The sequence below is a fragment of the Arachis duranensis genome, chromosome 10, assembly GCF_000817695.3.
Source record: "Arachis duranensis cultivar V14167 chromosome 10, aradu.V14167.gnm2.J7QH, whole genome shotgun sequence".
Taxonomy (NCBI): Eukaryota; Viridiplantae; Streptophyta; class Magnoliopsida; order Fabales; family Fabaceae; genus Arachis; species Arachis duranensis.
This window is the reverse complement of record NC_029781.3, coordinates 21,520,435-21,536,265: the sequence shown is the minus strand read 5'-3', so window position 1 is coordinate 21,536,265 and position 15,831 is coordinate 21,520,435. Positions and strand designations below refer to the sequence as shown.

The window sequence follows — 15,831 nt, the reverse complement described above, 5'->3', positions numbered from 1 at the left end:
CAAAATTAAAAAATAAGTTTGATACATGAGCATGTAATACAAAAGTGGGAAAATTTTGGGTAGCTAGGTAAAGCATTTTAAATTATATAAAGTATGTATATGTTAGGTGAGATCTTGGACTAATCAAGGATTCACTTAATTAGGATGAAGAATAAAGTTTAGAAAGCATGACTAGAGAAGAGTAGAGTGATTGACCCTAGACACTTGAGAGATTAGAGTGCATATACACTACCAGTGAGGGTTCAATACTTGATTCTATGTTCCCTGCTCTCATGAGCTATCTTCTTACAAGTTTACATGGCTTTTATTGTGTAATTTGAATTAGTGAAATTTGATTCATATTTGTCTTGGAGAACTTATTTACTTTTAACCAAGTAGGTAGAAACATTTTGCATGTAGTTGCATTCACATAGATAGGTTGCATTGCATACTCTCTATCATTCCTCTTCACTACTTTATAGCTTTTCTTGAGCTTAGCATGAGGACATGCTAATGTTTAAGTGTGGAGAGGTTGATAAACCACTATTGTATGGTTTATCTTATGCTCAATTGAGTGGTTTTTATCAAATCTTCACCCACTTATTCATACTATTTGCATGGTTTTACTATTCCTTCCTTATTTTATGACATATCTGAAAACATGTTTCCTATGCTTTAAAATATTAAATTTAATCATCTCGTATTACCATTTGATGCCGTGATATGTGTGTTAAGTGTTTTCAGATATTACAAGGCAGGAATGGCTTAGAGGATAGAAAGGAAGCATGCAAAAGTAGAAGGAATACAAGAAACTAAAGAAATTGCTAAGCTGTCCAGCCTGACCTCTTCATACTCAAACGGTCATAACTTGAGCTAAAAAGGTTCAAATGATGCGGTTCTAGTTGCGTTGGAAAGCTAACATCCGGGGCTTCATAACGATATATAATTTGCCATAGCTTCCCCGAAGTTAGACGATGCAGACGCGTGGATGACGCGCACGTATCGCATCTGCGAATTTCAATCCTCCGCGTCGCTTTGCCGCGACCTGTATGAACCAGCAGCAATTTTTGGGCTATTTTTGACTCAGTTCTCGGCCCAGAAAACACAGATTAGAGGCTATAAAGTGGGAGAATGTATCCATTCATGATCATTCATTCATACACACTTTTTACAATTTAGATGTAGTTTTTATAGAGAGAGGCTCTCTCCTCTCTCTTAGGATTTATGATTAGGATTTCTCTTAAAGGATTTAGGATTTCTTTTAGTCATTAGTATTTTTTCTTCATACCAGGTTCAATAATTTATGTTTCTCTTCTACTTTTATTACTCTGATGTTTTTATTTGTATCTGATTTATGTTGCCCAATTGGCTTATGAACTTTTTATGTTAGGATTTTCTTAATTAATATAATTTGAAGTATTTCAGACTCATGATTGTTTTGCTCTATTTATGATTTATTATCCCTTTTGGCTTTGGTTAATTAATTGATAATACTTGAGTTATCAAACTCAGTAGTGGTTGAAATTAGCAGATTGCTAATTAATTTGGATCGCTCTAAAAGATGACTAAGACTTGAGGATCAATTTAATTAGTCCACTTGACTTTCCTTTATTTAATAAAGGATAACTAAGTGGGATTAAAACCCAATTCTCATCACATCTGATAAGGATAACTAGGATAGGAATTCCAGTTTTCATACCTTGCCAAGAGATTTACAGTTATTGATTTATTAATTCCTGTAATCTATTTCTCTTGCTCAAACCTTCTTCAAACCCAAAAACATTATTTTCCACAGCGAATAATAAGAACACCTCCCTGCAATTTCTTGAGAAGACGACCCGAGGTTTGAATACTTCGGTTAATTATTTTTATCGGGTTTGCTTAAGTGACAAACAAAACTTTTGTAAGAAAAGAATTCTTGTCGGTCTAGAAGCTATACTTACAACGGGAATTTATCTGTAAAACTTCTAGATCGCGCGAGAGTTATTTGGCCCGTTGTATCATGGTCCTCGTGCTTAGTGCTTTAAATAGTGTTCTCATATTCTTACGCTTGTTTCTTGGATGGTTGTGGCGCAGAGATTTAGTATGGTCTTCCAATACCATTCACACTTGATCAACCAATGAATTTTGTAGATCCAAAACGATGTTTAGCATCAACTCCAATCTAAATGACTTTAGGATATCCTGTATAGTAAATTTAGTAGCAAGTGAGTGGTTAGAACTATCAGACAAATGTGTATTGCACAGAACATAAAATAAATCTAGAAGAATTGGTAAACTCATATTGTTTCATTCATCCAATTGACCGTCTTCAGTCCACCGTTCCATGAATTTTATGGCATAGATGGCCCAATCATAGCTACATAAATGAAAAATATATGTTTTATCAGGATGCTTCACATGTATATAAAGTTCATTATAAATACATATATGGGTGTGTTTTGATGCAACTCACCTGTTTGGTTGCTTAGGGACTTTGGCGTATGCACGAGGCGGGTCATTTGTAGTGCGCTCATAGGAGGAGATGAGCACTTTAGCCATGTCTTCAATTAGTCTCTCCTGAAAAATAGGCCAGTTCCATTGTTATAATACTTTACAGGTTAAAACACCAAAAAGGTTGATAGGGTACACGAGAGGTCTTTTTTACCGCATATGCATCCATTTTCGTCCGACCATCATCAGGCGCCTCAGAATGCAAACTATCAAGTACCAGCATCCTCTTTTTTGTGCTTCAAACGCATACAGCCACCACTGACCGTTCAAACATAGGGAATTAACCACTACAATAATACACACGAAACAAAATATTCAACACATAACAACTTTTTACTGTATTCATGCTAGTGTACCTTATTTAATTAAGTCAAATCAAGCATAGTCAAACTAAGATTAAACTATTTTTTTAATTAGCTTCCAAACCTTATATGACACCAACTAACAAATTGACTGAAATCAAATAAAGTTAAATCCAAATCACATAACAATAGAAATCTGGGAGACTTTTGCATGTAGAACATCAATTCAAGTAACAGAGCATTGGTATTAATCAAATAAACATCCACTTCTCATACAAAAAATCAACCCCATACATAGTAAAATGAACATCCCCCTTAATTTTTAAGTAACAACTAACAAATTGACCAAGACAAGATAACTAGCAGAGTCTAATATAAGCGTGAGAAATTCAGCAAACCAGATAGAACCACTAACATAGATAAATAATTTCAAGTCGTCTTAAGAAGGTGTAATATGAAATAGTTTAACAGAATTCAGCTCACCAATTTTCTCTTGGCTGCTCCGACTTTGTCGAAGTATCTAGTATTGTCACCGAGGTTTGCACTTAACTCCACATACATTGAAATTGCCGCATTATTGAAAAAATCTAGATTTTGTTGGTACGTGACCGTTTCTTGTTAAATCAATAGTAGTCAGTATGCCAACAGGTATTGTAAGACTGAATTTATACTGTAGTTTGAATACCAATATTTTCGGACACATGCAATAAAAATCATGTCTGAATGTCGATGATGTTGATTTGTTAAATGTGTAGCACATCCATTGCACAATCTGTATGGTCAAATTTACACGTATGAATTATGCCGCTCCTTTAAAGATGTAATATATAGATTTTGATTTCATTTACATATGTTGTTGTTGACCCAGCTACCGGCTTTCAACGTGCATAGGTCCTTCTTGAGTAGTACTAGATACGGTCTACCTTCATACGATGTCAACGGCTGCTCTTGTCAAAGGACACGTTCAGAATCCATCCTCGGACTTGTTGCTCTCTATGCTCGCCCAACTTTAAATTCTTAAGCTTTGGATGCACGGATGGGGTAGGGGACGGGTGTGGGTATCTTTTCCAGTTGAGTCAATCCAAGAGAGAAGCTGGGTAGTGCGGAACTCGGTGTGTGGCAATGTGAATTTTTTGGCATCACAGTTTAGATGGGTTCATGCTTATGGGCCTTGTGTACCGACCTCGCTCAATATTTATCCATAGTTCTTCACTTTTTGGGCAACACAAGGACAACATGCTAGGGTCACTATGTCAAAAGCAACTGATGTTAGATAAAAAAAACACTTTATGCTTTCAAAGGAACTAGAATGATAGCATATGCAAAATGTACACAGATAACAGATTTTGTCACAAACAACTTGCCTCTCAAAATTATATCCTGTAAGTTGCACTAGTATTGTTGATGGAGTAATTGGATTGATGTCTTCGGGGTCATCTATTTTTTGAGGGGTTTTTTCTTGATTTAGATTGACCTCGGCATCCCCTGGGTTCTCATCTTGTAAGTTCCCCACGTGTTGAAACAATCGACGCATTCTCTTACCAATTGGCTCTTTGTCCTCCTCATCAGAGTCGGGAGCTACTACAAGCATCTCTGTGCGCTGTGAGGTAGCTTTCTCTATTGATGATTTCGTGTTCCCGCTGCATGATCTTCCTTTTACAACGCGCATCTTTCTCCTCGTACCTTTCATGATTTCCTGTGTTTTAAATATCCAACAAGACACAAAATAGAAACAAGCAATCTATTCAAAAATATATATAAAATGAAAAAGTATAGGGAGACAATGAGAATACTAAACAATGTGAACAATGGATATGCTGGATGTTCAATTCATTAGGTATGGGGATGGTTATCCTAATGTTAGGGTTTAGGAGGTAATTTGAGGATGGAGTATTTTTTTTACTTTATTGGGTCATTTCTAGAGTCCATTGTTCACAAAAATCATTGTCTACCTAGCAAAACTGATATAAAATAAAGTAGAAGAATATGATTCTGAATAAAAATACATCTATTATAATTTATAATGCTAATATGAACATCTAGTTGACCTTGTCCAAGTAACATCCATCTATATCATAAAGACAAGTTACGAGATAGAGAATGGAACCTATACACACAATAAAATGTACTCACCTTAGGGGTCGCTATTTGTTTTTCCAATTGTTGTGTGTGTCCTCGTTTTGCGGGTGGTCTTGTTGTGGTCTTACGGGGCTGCCTTTTCAAGGATCCCTCCTTGCTCTCTCTGGCACTAGTGCTTCCCTATTTGGACAATCCAGAAAATCAAAAAATAACCATGCAATTGTTCACGCAAGTATACCAAAATTGTAACCGTACAAAAGATCCAATGCACGCCGAACTACATACCGGCTTTTACAATTAGGAAAATCTACACCAAACTAGTAATTATCTACTCACTTTAACCTGACATAATTCTCTTACTTGAAAGATAATCAACAGAGCTTAATCAAATTCCAATAGGTACTTATAAAGGAGGCATTGAAATTTTTCATGCCCTCTTTGAATGTGCTTCTTTGGAGTATAGTTTTTTGTTATCTTAAGTGCTTAGCCATTAATTTCTTCAGCTCTTTCGGCTTTGTCTCCGATGCATTCCTGATTTTTAAAAATTCAGTGTATCAGATAGTAAGCATCCAAATTAGTCATGGGAAAAAACGTCTGATTTATAAAAATCAAACTATTAATGTAGAAGCAAGGTATCATAGTGCAGTATAAAGAAGAATTCGTTAAGTTAGTACCTCGGAAAGAACATTAGTTACCTTCTTCTCGAGTTCAGCGGCAGTCCAGGCAACGATTCTCAGCTCCAGTTCTTAATAGTCATCGAGCGGACCATGTTTCAGTCAGTGGAAGTATAATACCTTGAAAGAAGGAGGTAACAATTTATGATTTGCAACATGAATGATATGCTGCATCTAAGAGTAGTTTAATAATGTAACATACCAATAGAGCGAACATGCAGCCCTAGCATGTTTGCTACTTTTTAACTTTATATTTTTTATTTCCTTTTCCAACCGCTTGAAAGTTTTCAACGGCCAATTAAATCTACTTGGGTCTGATATATCAAGGATCGGGGATAAGTGTCATGGCGAGATTGTTTGTTGAGTTATCAGGCACAAGAACATCTTTAAGACTACTAAGATGAAATGTTTAAGGGTGGGCAAAAAAATCCAAATTTTGGATTTTAAACCAAATCCAAACCAAACCATTAAAAAAAACCAGTTTTAAATAGAAAAAATCCAAACCAAATTAAATTTATTTTATAGTTTGGTTTTTAATCTAATCCATTTTAAATCTGGATCTACATCTAGATCCAAATTAAGATCCAAATTTCAAAAAAACCCTAACTCTAATTCAGTGAACCAGTTCACGCTTAACTCACACACAAATCCAATCATCTTCTCCTTCATCTCTTCTCCTTCGATCGGGTAGTCTCCGCCGTAGCCGACACCAGAGCAGGCAACTGGCACCGGCACTGTGTTGTCTCCTTCAACCGTTTAATGGCCTCACCTCTGTTTCTCTTTTTCTGTCCTTGGTCTTCTCTGACATCGTCTTCACCATCACCGACTCGCCGTCTCAAGTGTGGGCTTCCAGTTCTTTTGCTTTCCATTCGCCTCTGCTTGTGCTTATTGCCTCTGGGTCACAGCCTCACAAGGTTAGTACCACCCATTTCTCCTTCTTCTTACTTCGCCTCTGCCATTTTAGTTGTTGTGCCATCATTTCAAAAGAATAATATAAATTTACCTAGGAACCCTTATTTTGGTTTATCACTATAGTGTGGCTTAAGATGTATGATTTTCTCCTCTTTTTCTTTTTGACTGTAAAACTGTGATAAACTTAAGTTTGGTGCATTTTGTTCCTGTAAGTTTTCAATTGCATAGTTCTGTATGTAATGTATCAATGAACATAGCCAAAATTTTCTTTTTCTACCTTGTTAAGAACATCTGTTGATAGATCATGAGATGTATAATTATGTAAGGTGGGAAAAATACAAGTGGGAAAATTTTGATTGATATACAACCTTGAACCCTTCTTACAGTTACCAAAATCTATATATTGGGTTATGTCAAAACCTAAACCAATCGAGTTTATTGCCTTCTGAGAAGCTTCAAAACATGTATCTATTCTTCTTTCCATTACTCTCAAACTTGAGTGAACAAAACCACTACACACTGAGTTAAGATGAAATTAAACCAAGTCAACGCAAATCTAAAAGGCTAGGTATCAAAGTTTGTGTAATAATTTCATAATGAAAGTAGCAAGGAAGAATAGAAGGTCATATAAACAGAAACTAATCCTTAGAGAAAATTGATTATTCATTTGATTTATGTTCAATTAGAAGCTTACAGTACATAGGTTTCAGTTTCTATAGCATGCACTTTAAAGTACATTCTGATTATTCATTCCTAGATTCCAAAGCATGAAGTCTATACATCAAAGCTCCGCCATCTAGAATTGGCTACTGGCAAAGAAACCAAAACTTGTACCTTCAAATCTTTATTAGGATAATTAATGCAAATTATGGACTTGCGTCTTAATTTTCTTTAACTTGCGTAATATGTAATATCCCATTTGAATAGCACATTTGCGTAATATGCTATTCCTATAGAACATGAGCACAAAATTATATCTGAATGAATTCCTTTTTGTACTAATATTTGGAGGCTTTTGGTCCTAAATATTAAGTTCATCCAAATACACAAGTTATTTTCTATCAGTAATTTATTGGTTTAGCATTTTGCATTTTTCATTCAGTTATTAGCATCAACAACTGAAACACTCATACATTATCCTAAAAAAATAATTAATTCAAGCTATCAATCTTAAATTGTGTCTTGATTCTGGAAGTAGAAGTTCTTCCTGTCTTATGATGCCTCTTTAAGAGAAGGTAGATAGAGATTAAGGTAATTTATTCAAAATTCTGTGAGCATAAGTGACCAAAAGTTGGAAAAATAGATCAGCTATAATAAAGTTCACTCTCTTGAATTGTGGATTGAGGAGACTGTATGAAGTTGATATAGATCGAACTAAAATTAGAGACCCCTTTCCTTTATTGTACTTAAAACATTCTAGTTTAGTTGTACAATAATCTGGAAACCTTACATTTGGGGTTTGTCAACCTATATATCAGAATGAATTTCTTTTTGTGCTCATGTTCTGGAAAGTTAAGGATACACAATTAATTGAAACAGCATATATATGTGTTATATGTCAACCTATATATCAGAATGATTCGTTTTTGTACACGTTTCTATGTGTACTAACCTCTGTTTCTGTTATGCATTATATCTATTCTATATTATTTTCTGTATTATATATATTGTTAATAGGATTGACATTCTAAATTTTAAGGATTAGTTTGTGTTAATTTTAATATGTTTGGCACCAAATTTTGAGTCTGTAGGGATATATGACAGTAGGGATGTCTGCTAGCACTCAACCGTCTTCTCCACCGTCAGGTGTTCGTAAAAATCGGTCAGCTATTTAGGATCATTTTGATGTAGAGAATACTACCAAGAAGAAGGCCAAATGCAAATATTGTGGTTGTTGAATACAATATGGGAACGGAACTAACTCAATGGGAGGTCATTTGAGAAGATGCAAGCAAAATCCTAATAATGATTTGAACAAAAGAAGAAAAATAACGACCACACCAATTATAGATGAGCATGGTGTTTTAAATTCACCAGTGCTTCCAAATTTGACCAAGAGGAGGCTCGAAAGGCACTTGTGAAAATGTTTATTGGGGAAGAGCTACCATTTTGCTTCGTTAAGAGCCCGAAATTCTGAAGATTTGTGTATGCCCTACAAGCAAGATTCAAAGTTCCTTCATGGACTACATTAGCACGTGACATTAGGGCCCTTTATGCTGAAGAGAAGATGAAGTTGCAAGATTTTCTCTCGATAAATTGTGGTAGAGTATGTCTAACAACTGACACTTGGACTTCAATTCAAAATTTTACTTAATTTTTACCAAGTGACAAGTCATTCAGGAGAGGTTATAAGAGCAACAGTTGAGTCTTGTTTAAATAATTGGAATTTGAATTGGGTATTTAGTGTTACAGTTGATAATGCATCATCTAATGATGTTGCAATTAAATATCTGAAGCAGCGATTGAGTTCTTGGAATAGCATTATTTTGAATAGTGAATTTGTTCACATGAGGTGTTGTGCACATATTCTAAATTTAATTGTAAAAAAAGGGGTTGAAAGAGATTGATGAATCAGTCTTGAGGATTCGTAGTGTAGTAAAATATGTTAGATCTTCCCCATCTAGAGCCACTAGATTTCAAAAGTGTGTTGAACTAGAAAAAATCCAATATAAAGGCTTGCCTTGCATGGATGTTGAGACTAGGTGAAACTCTACCTATCAAATGTTAGAGGTGGTTTTGAAGCATCGCAAAGCAGAGTTGTTTGCTTTGAAAGACAATAACTATGTAGGAGAGATAAGTGGAGGAAAAGGGAGAAGTGTGCCTTCTGATTCAGACTGAGAGTATGCAGACTCCATTGTACCATTTTTGCAAGTGTTCAGTGATGCCACTGTACATATTTCTGGTACCTTATATGTTACCAGTGATATGTATATGAAGGAAGTATTTGTAATTGGACAATTTATTCGTCATTCTTGTGGTTCTGTTGATTTCAGTACCATGTCAATGATAGAAAGGATGAGGGTTAAGTATGAGAAGCATTGGGGCAATCCTGATTCGGTGAATATGTTGTTATTGATTGCTATCGTACTTAATCCAATGCAAAAAATTGAGTATGTCAATTATTTCTTGGATTACTTATTTAGAGAAGAAAAAGGAGGCAAATTGAAGTCAAAGTTGTCCAAGTACATAAAGTTACTTTATCAACAATACCAAAGTTCTGAGGAAGCAAGTGAAGCTGATACGCAAGATGTTCAAGTCAACAACATTAATACCGATGTTCATGGCATAGGTTTTTTTCTGGAAGCAACCAGTCATAAAACAAAGACAAGATCTGAACTTGATAGATATTTACAAGAAGAATGCGAGCCATACTCCCATAAGTTCGATATACTAAGCTGGTGGAAGGTCAACTCAACCCAATTTCCAATTCTTGGAAATATGGCTCGCGAGGTATTGGCTATACCTGTTTCTACGGTAGCTTCGGAGTCTGCATTTAGTACTAGAGGAAGAGTCCTCGATTCATACCACAGTTCCTTAACACCTAGAATGGTAGAGGCCTTAGTTTGCACAAGAGATTGGCTTCAGGGAGATCTTTTCTTTGCTTTAGATGATGATGGTGAAGTTCTTCAACAAGTTGATCAAGGTATAAAATTCTGTTTTATATTTCTTCTCATTTTATTTTATTTTTGTTTTTGTCGTCTTGCTATTTTAGAATTTAGGTATTAGTTATTAATTAAAAGTTATTGAATATAGACTTGATAATTAATTTGATTCTCTTGGCAAATATATTTTTCTCTAATGATGGTGCTTGTTCTATGGCAGCATCAATTGATAATCTTGATGATGACTAGGTATGCTTAGTATTCACATTTGGTTTAATACTTTCATTTAAAGATTTGTCTCAAAATGACAAAGGTATATTTTGTTATTTGCAGATATATTTTTCTCAAAGGTTGTGGTTGTTTGATGATTTTGTTGGCAACTTGGCATCTTTTGATATTTTATGGTTGTTGTTTTAGAGAGATTTTTTTGTGGTAACTTTTTTATGTTTTGAGAATGATTAAATGTTATATAGATTAGCTATTGTCATTAGATTTATAAAGAAGCAAATTCTAGTTGTAATGAACCTATACACTTTAAAATGACTTTAGTATTAATTTTACTTTTAAAAAAATTTATGGTTTGAAAATTAAATTTCTAAAAACTGGTTTTAAAAGTGGATTTTTTGTTAAAAAATTTGGTTTGAAAATTGGATTTTAAAGAACTAGTTTTAAAACTGGATTTTTGGTTTTAAAACATGATTAAAAAAACAGATTTTAGATTTGAATATTAAAAAATCGGATTTAAACCGATTTGTAAGTAAAACCGGATTTAAATTCTAAAATCGGTTTAAAATTGGTTTTTATTTTTTAAAATCGGTTTAGAACCGGTTTTTCTCTTCAATCTAGTTTCGGTTTGGTTTCATGAACCACAAAACTAGTTCTAAAGTGGACCCAGTTTGGATTTTTAAAAATCCAAACCATGCCCACCCCTAGAAATGTTGTCTGAACTCCATTCTATCCGCTTCGGTTTCCATTGGGCAGCTGTAGACAAAATTGCACAGTTTAGTGGGCGTTCTTCTCTGGAACTCTCCTTTGATAGCCATATGGTCAGCATTCTTTTTATTGAAATCGAGGAAGTCATCGCTTATATTATTGAAACATCCAAATACATACAATTACCGTTATGATAGAAACATAGAAATCGAATGACTAGACACAATAAAGGCTACTTAATATGGAAGACAAACTCACCACTTGAAGGGATGCCTAAAACCTGCCCAATCAACTCAGCGTTAATGCGAATGTTGCTAACATCTACCCTCAATGTGTTTTTTCCTACATCGTAGGCCCTTGCTAGTTGAACCATGATGTCTTATTTCACAGGCCAGTGGGGAATTTGCTTAAGGAATCCGAATCTTATAGCTTCGATTTTATCCAGCTTCACTTCGCCATTGTTTTTTTTTCAAGCAATTGATCATACCATTCATGTAGAAAGGTGAACAGCACATCTCTATTAGTTTTGGTCAATAAAGGAAGTAGTTGTAAGAAACAAGTACAATTATGTTGAAGTCAAAGCTAACAACAGTAAACCGCATATTACCTTTTTTTCCATCTGGATATGCTTTTCAACAGCACAAATCAGGTGGATTTATGATCTGCAAAAAACCAACAAAAGGTTAGGTTTCACAAAATCCGAACTTTACAATCTAATTTAAAAATAAGCATGCAACGAACAATAGAATAACCATGCATTTTAATTAGCAAAATATAATGAATACAGACTACTAAAACTAAGTTAATTATGTCAAATCAGTAACAATTAAACTAAGTTTAAACTAACTATTTAATGAATATCCACATAAAAGAGAAAATGAACATCTTCCTTAGGACTTCAGTACCAGCCAACTTATTTGACCAAAATATCACCCTTGTACTCGGTCTCAAAGACTTGAAACAAACCCAATTTCTAATCAAGCATAATTAAACTAAACAAATTCTAAAATACATAATGGAATAAACATGCAGAGGATGTGCATGCTGAAGCCAACAACTCAAGTAAAAGAGCATTGGTATTAATCAAATAAACATGCACTTCTCATATAAAAGAACCAACCGCATACATAGCAAAATGATCATCCTCCTCAATTCTTACGGAACAACTATCAAATTTGCACAATTATCACCCATGTTCCTGGTAAATCAGTTGAAACCATATATTTACGGATATAAAATAGTTTAAAAGAAAAAAAAAGCACTAGTTCAACAAATTCAAATAAAATCTCATTTGAACATATGTACATACTAATTGAACACTAAATTGACATCAAATATCAATTCAACCAGACCAAGTTGAGCTATAACTTTCTTTTTTTTTTTCAAACCCCAAAACCAAAGTGAGAAACATATAATACCAAATAAATCAGCAACATTTACTTTTTTCATTTGAAACTAATTATCCAAACATTTAAAATGGTTTAAAAAGCAAAAACTTATATTGCATTCATACCATTTTACCAAATTTAACTAGGTAAATTTGGACATATTTAGACTAAGTTTTAACAAATTATTTAACTAACTTCCAAAATCAAAGATGTAATAAAAAAAATTCAATCACATAACCCAAACAAACATCCAATTTTTTAATGAAAAACTATCTACATACACAGTAAAATCAATATCCATCTTATTTCCACTTTATAAAGTAACAGCGCATTAGCATAAGCATAGAGTAAATCGGTTGAAACTAAATATTCACGCATATAAAATGGTTTAAGATAAGAATAAGCATCCATTAGTTCAAACTGTTCACATAACATCTAATTCGAACATCTGTAAATACTACCTGATGAGAAACACATAGTACAGAAAAAAATAGAAACTAACCAATTAAGAACAATCACATACTTTTTTTCCAGTTGATACTAATTATTCAGATATCTAAAATGGTTTACATGAAAAAAAAAATCACTAATTCAACCAAATAAAATAACATCTAATTTAAAATGACGTAACTATTACCAGAAGCCTAATGTATAACATAAACATGTTATAAAAAAATGAAACCCTAACTATCAGGTAATTTTTTTGCAAATCAATGGGTGAAGAAGTAAAGCGGCATCATGGGATAAGCCGCAAGTCACCTTTACAATGACGTTACTGCAGCTGGCGGCAACAGCATAGTATGGGCGGCGGTAGGGTTGACTGGGTGCTGGTGTACTAGCGCCTTTGGCGTGCAGCTCCTTCCTTCTGTTGTTGTGGCGTTGGTTGGTGATCTATGACACTGGTGGAAGGTGGCGGCGTTGTGACACCATACGTGAGAGTGTGAAAGAGAGGGACAGTGGGAATGGTGGCAGAGAAGCAACGCCATGTTTGGTATGAATTTGGCATGGTAACGATGGAGATAACAGCAAAGAAAACTGACGGCACTGAGATTTGCTGGAGAGGCAAAGAACGAAGATGCTACAAGGATTTTGGGGTGTTAGAGTTGCTGTAAAAAAGATTAAAAAGGTAGGTAGTTAAAGTGAAATAAGTGAAAAGGGGGAGATTTGAAAAGGTAATTGGGAGTAGATTATTTTTTTTCACCTTATGTGGGTTATTGGAAGAAAAATCGATTGTTTATATTGTTCACAATTTTTGTTGTTTACCTAGTAGAATTGAAAAATAAAGAGTGAAGACGAAATGTAATTAACCTTTTTCAAAAAATTTATTCATTGATAATATTTGATATCATTTAATTTATTTATGTAATTTATCTTAATTAAAAACATAAAATAAAATAATTTTAAATTAATTTTTTATTATTTCTCAAATTTAAAACTTTATATGTAAAAGCATTCTAATCAAATTCTATAGATAAATGACTATATAAAACCAAGAAATTATACTAATTTACTCTGATATAGAAACAAAAAATAAAAACTTTACATATACTCCTCATCCGAGGCCTTATCTAAAAGAAATAAAAGGAATAAATAGATAGAAACCTCTGACAACCATGAATGTGAAACTGAAAGACAACATTGTGTCTACCAAAGAAGCTTCAACTCCACCACACTATATGCAAAGTCCCTTCAACTGATTTAGACTATGACTAACCTCTTCCAAGTCTTTGAAATCACTCCTCAAGTATGCTCTTAAAATACAAGAAAAAGTGGTTGCAAAAACAAATTATATATTGAAAAAAAAGAAAAGGATAAATAAATTAACAAAATTAAAGAAACAAATAAAGAACTTTGACCCCTTTTAGTGTGTATATATGTGTGTTTTGAGAACGACAATTTTTCTTCACCAATATACCTTCTTCTCTGTCCTTACTTCCTTCAAAGACAACACCATTTCACCGAACCCAAATTAAACAAACACACAATATTAATACTAAATTATTCAACCAACCAAAAAAAATTAATAAAAGAAGCTTCTTGTTTCTTGATGATTTCATCAATCCTCATGAAATGTCCTTCTCTATATTTCTATCCCCTTCGAATTCTTCAAAAGTGTTGTGATATTCATCTTTCTCTCTGTCTTAAATGCAGCAACTTCGGCGCAAGAACTCGCTTTCGAGCTCTGAAACAATGAAAGCAAGAAAAAGCGGAAGCAATAATAATCTCTCCGTGTTGATGATAGTGTTCTCCATATTCGTTTTCGGCGTCTTCTTCATGTTCAGCGAGGACCTTAAGTCACTCGCTGAATTCTCCTTCTTCAAGCCTCAACAACTCCAACAAGGTTCCAATGACAATAATAATGTCACAGAAACTGTTAATAGAGCTCAGCTTCAGGTTGAGAAGAAGAACGAGAAGGAGAAGATTGAATTGCCTGTTATTATGGTAGAAAAGAAAGATGAAGAAGAAGAAGAAGAAGAAGAAACGGTTGAGTTGCCTCCAAAAGATTGTGACTTGTTCACAGGTGAGTGGGTTTTCGATAACGTGAGTCACCCTTTGTACAAAGAAGAACAATGCGAGTTTCTCACGCAACAAGTTACCTGCATCAAGAACGGAAGACCTGATTCCATGTATCAGAGTTGGAGATGGCAACCCAGAGATTGCTCTTTGCCCAAGTAACAATAATACACAACCACTTAATTAATTCAATTCCTTCATTCGCAGAATGTTTTTGTTTTCCTAGAATCTGAACTGTTATCTGCGGTTCAGATTCTAGGGACATGCAAAAAACATTATGCGAATTGAACCAGACGGTTATTGTGGATCAACTAATAATTGTGTTTTTGTGTGTGAAATTATTAAGGTTTAAGGCGAGAGTTTTGCTTGAGAAGCTTAGAGGGAAGAGGCTGATGTTTGTTGGAGACTCATTGAATAGGAACCAGTGGGAATCAATGATTTGTTTGGTCCAGTCTGCTGTTCCTCATGGCAAAAAGACCTTGAACAAGACTGGCTCCATTTCTGTCTTCAAACTCCAGGTTTGACTCTTTGCTCTACCCACTCATTTTAACATAATTATCAATAATCAATACTCCTACTAACATAATTATCGATAATAAACGAGAAATGCTAAGCATCTATCTGAATTTATTATTTTTGGCCATCACTTAACCATTAATATTAAAAGAAAAAATTTAGAAAATCAGCAATTTTATTAAAATTTGGTCAATATTTAACCAATAAAAAAATAATAATTTTTTACCATTAAATAAAATTTCACACCAATAAAAATATTATTGATGACTAATTAATGATTACGATAAATCACAAAATCTACTGTCTCCTAACACTCCTCATATTTAAAAGTATAGAATAAAAACATAAAATATATTATTGAATTATTAAATTAAAAAAATTAAATTGATAAATAATAACTAAATAATAATTAAAAATAATAAATTTTTATAGTCTCCTA

At 33.8% G+C, this 15,831-nt stretch overlaps 1 protein-coding gene across 1 annotated transcript in view; it reads left to right on the top strand.

The window, feature by feature from the left end:
- The first annotated feature begins 14,386 nt into the window (after positions 1-14,386).
- The window catches only part of LOC107469453 (xylan O-acetyltransferase 1-like), an 8,215-nt gene continuing 6,770 nt past the window's right edge, over positions 14,387-15,831 (top strand). The window contains exons 1-2 of the mRNA XM_016088824.3: positions 14,387-15,034; positions 15,223-15,394. Of these exons, the coding sequence (XP_015944310.3) occupies positions 14,508-15,034; positions 15,223-15,394 (699 nt within the window). The 5' untranslated portion in view covers positions 14,387-14,507. The remainder of the gene's footprint in view (positions 15,035-15,222; positions 15,395-15,831) is intronic.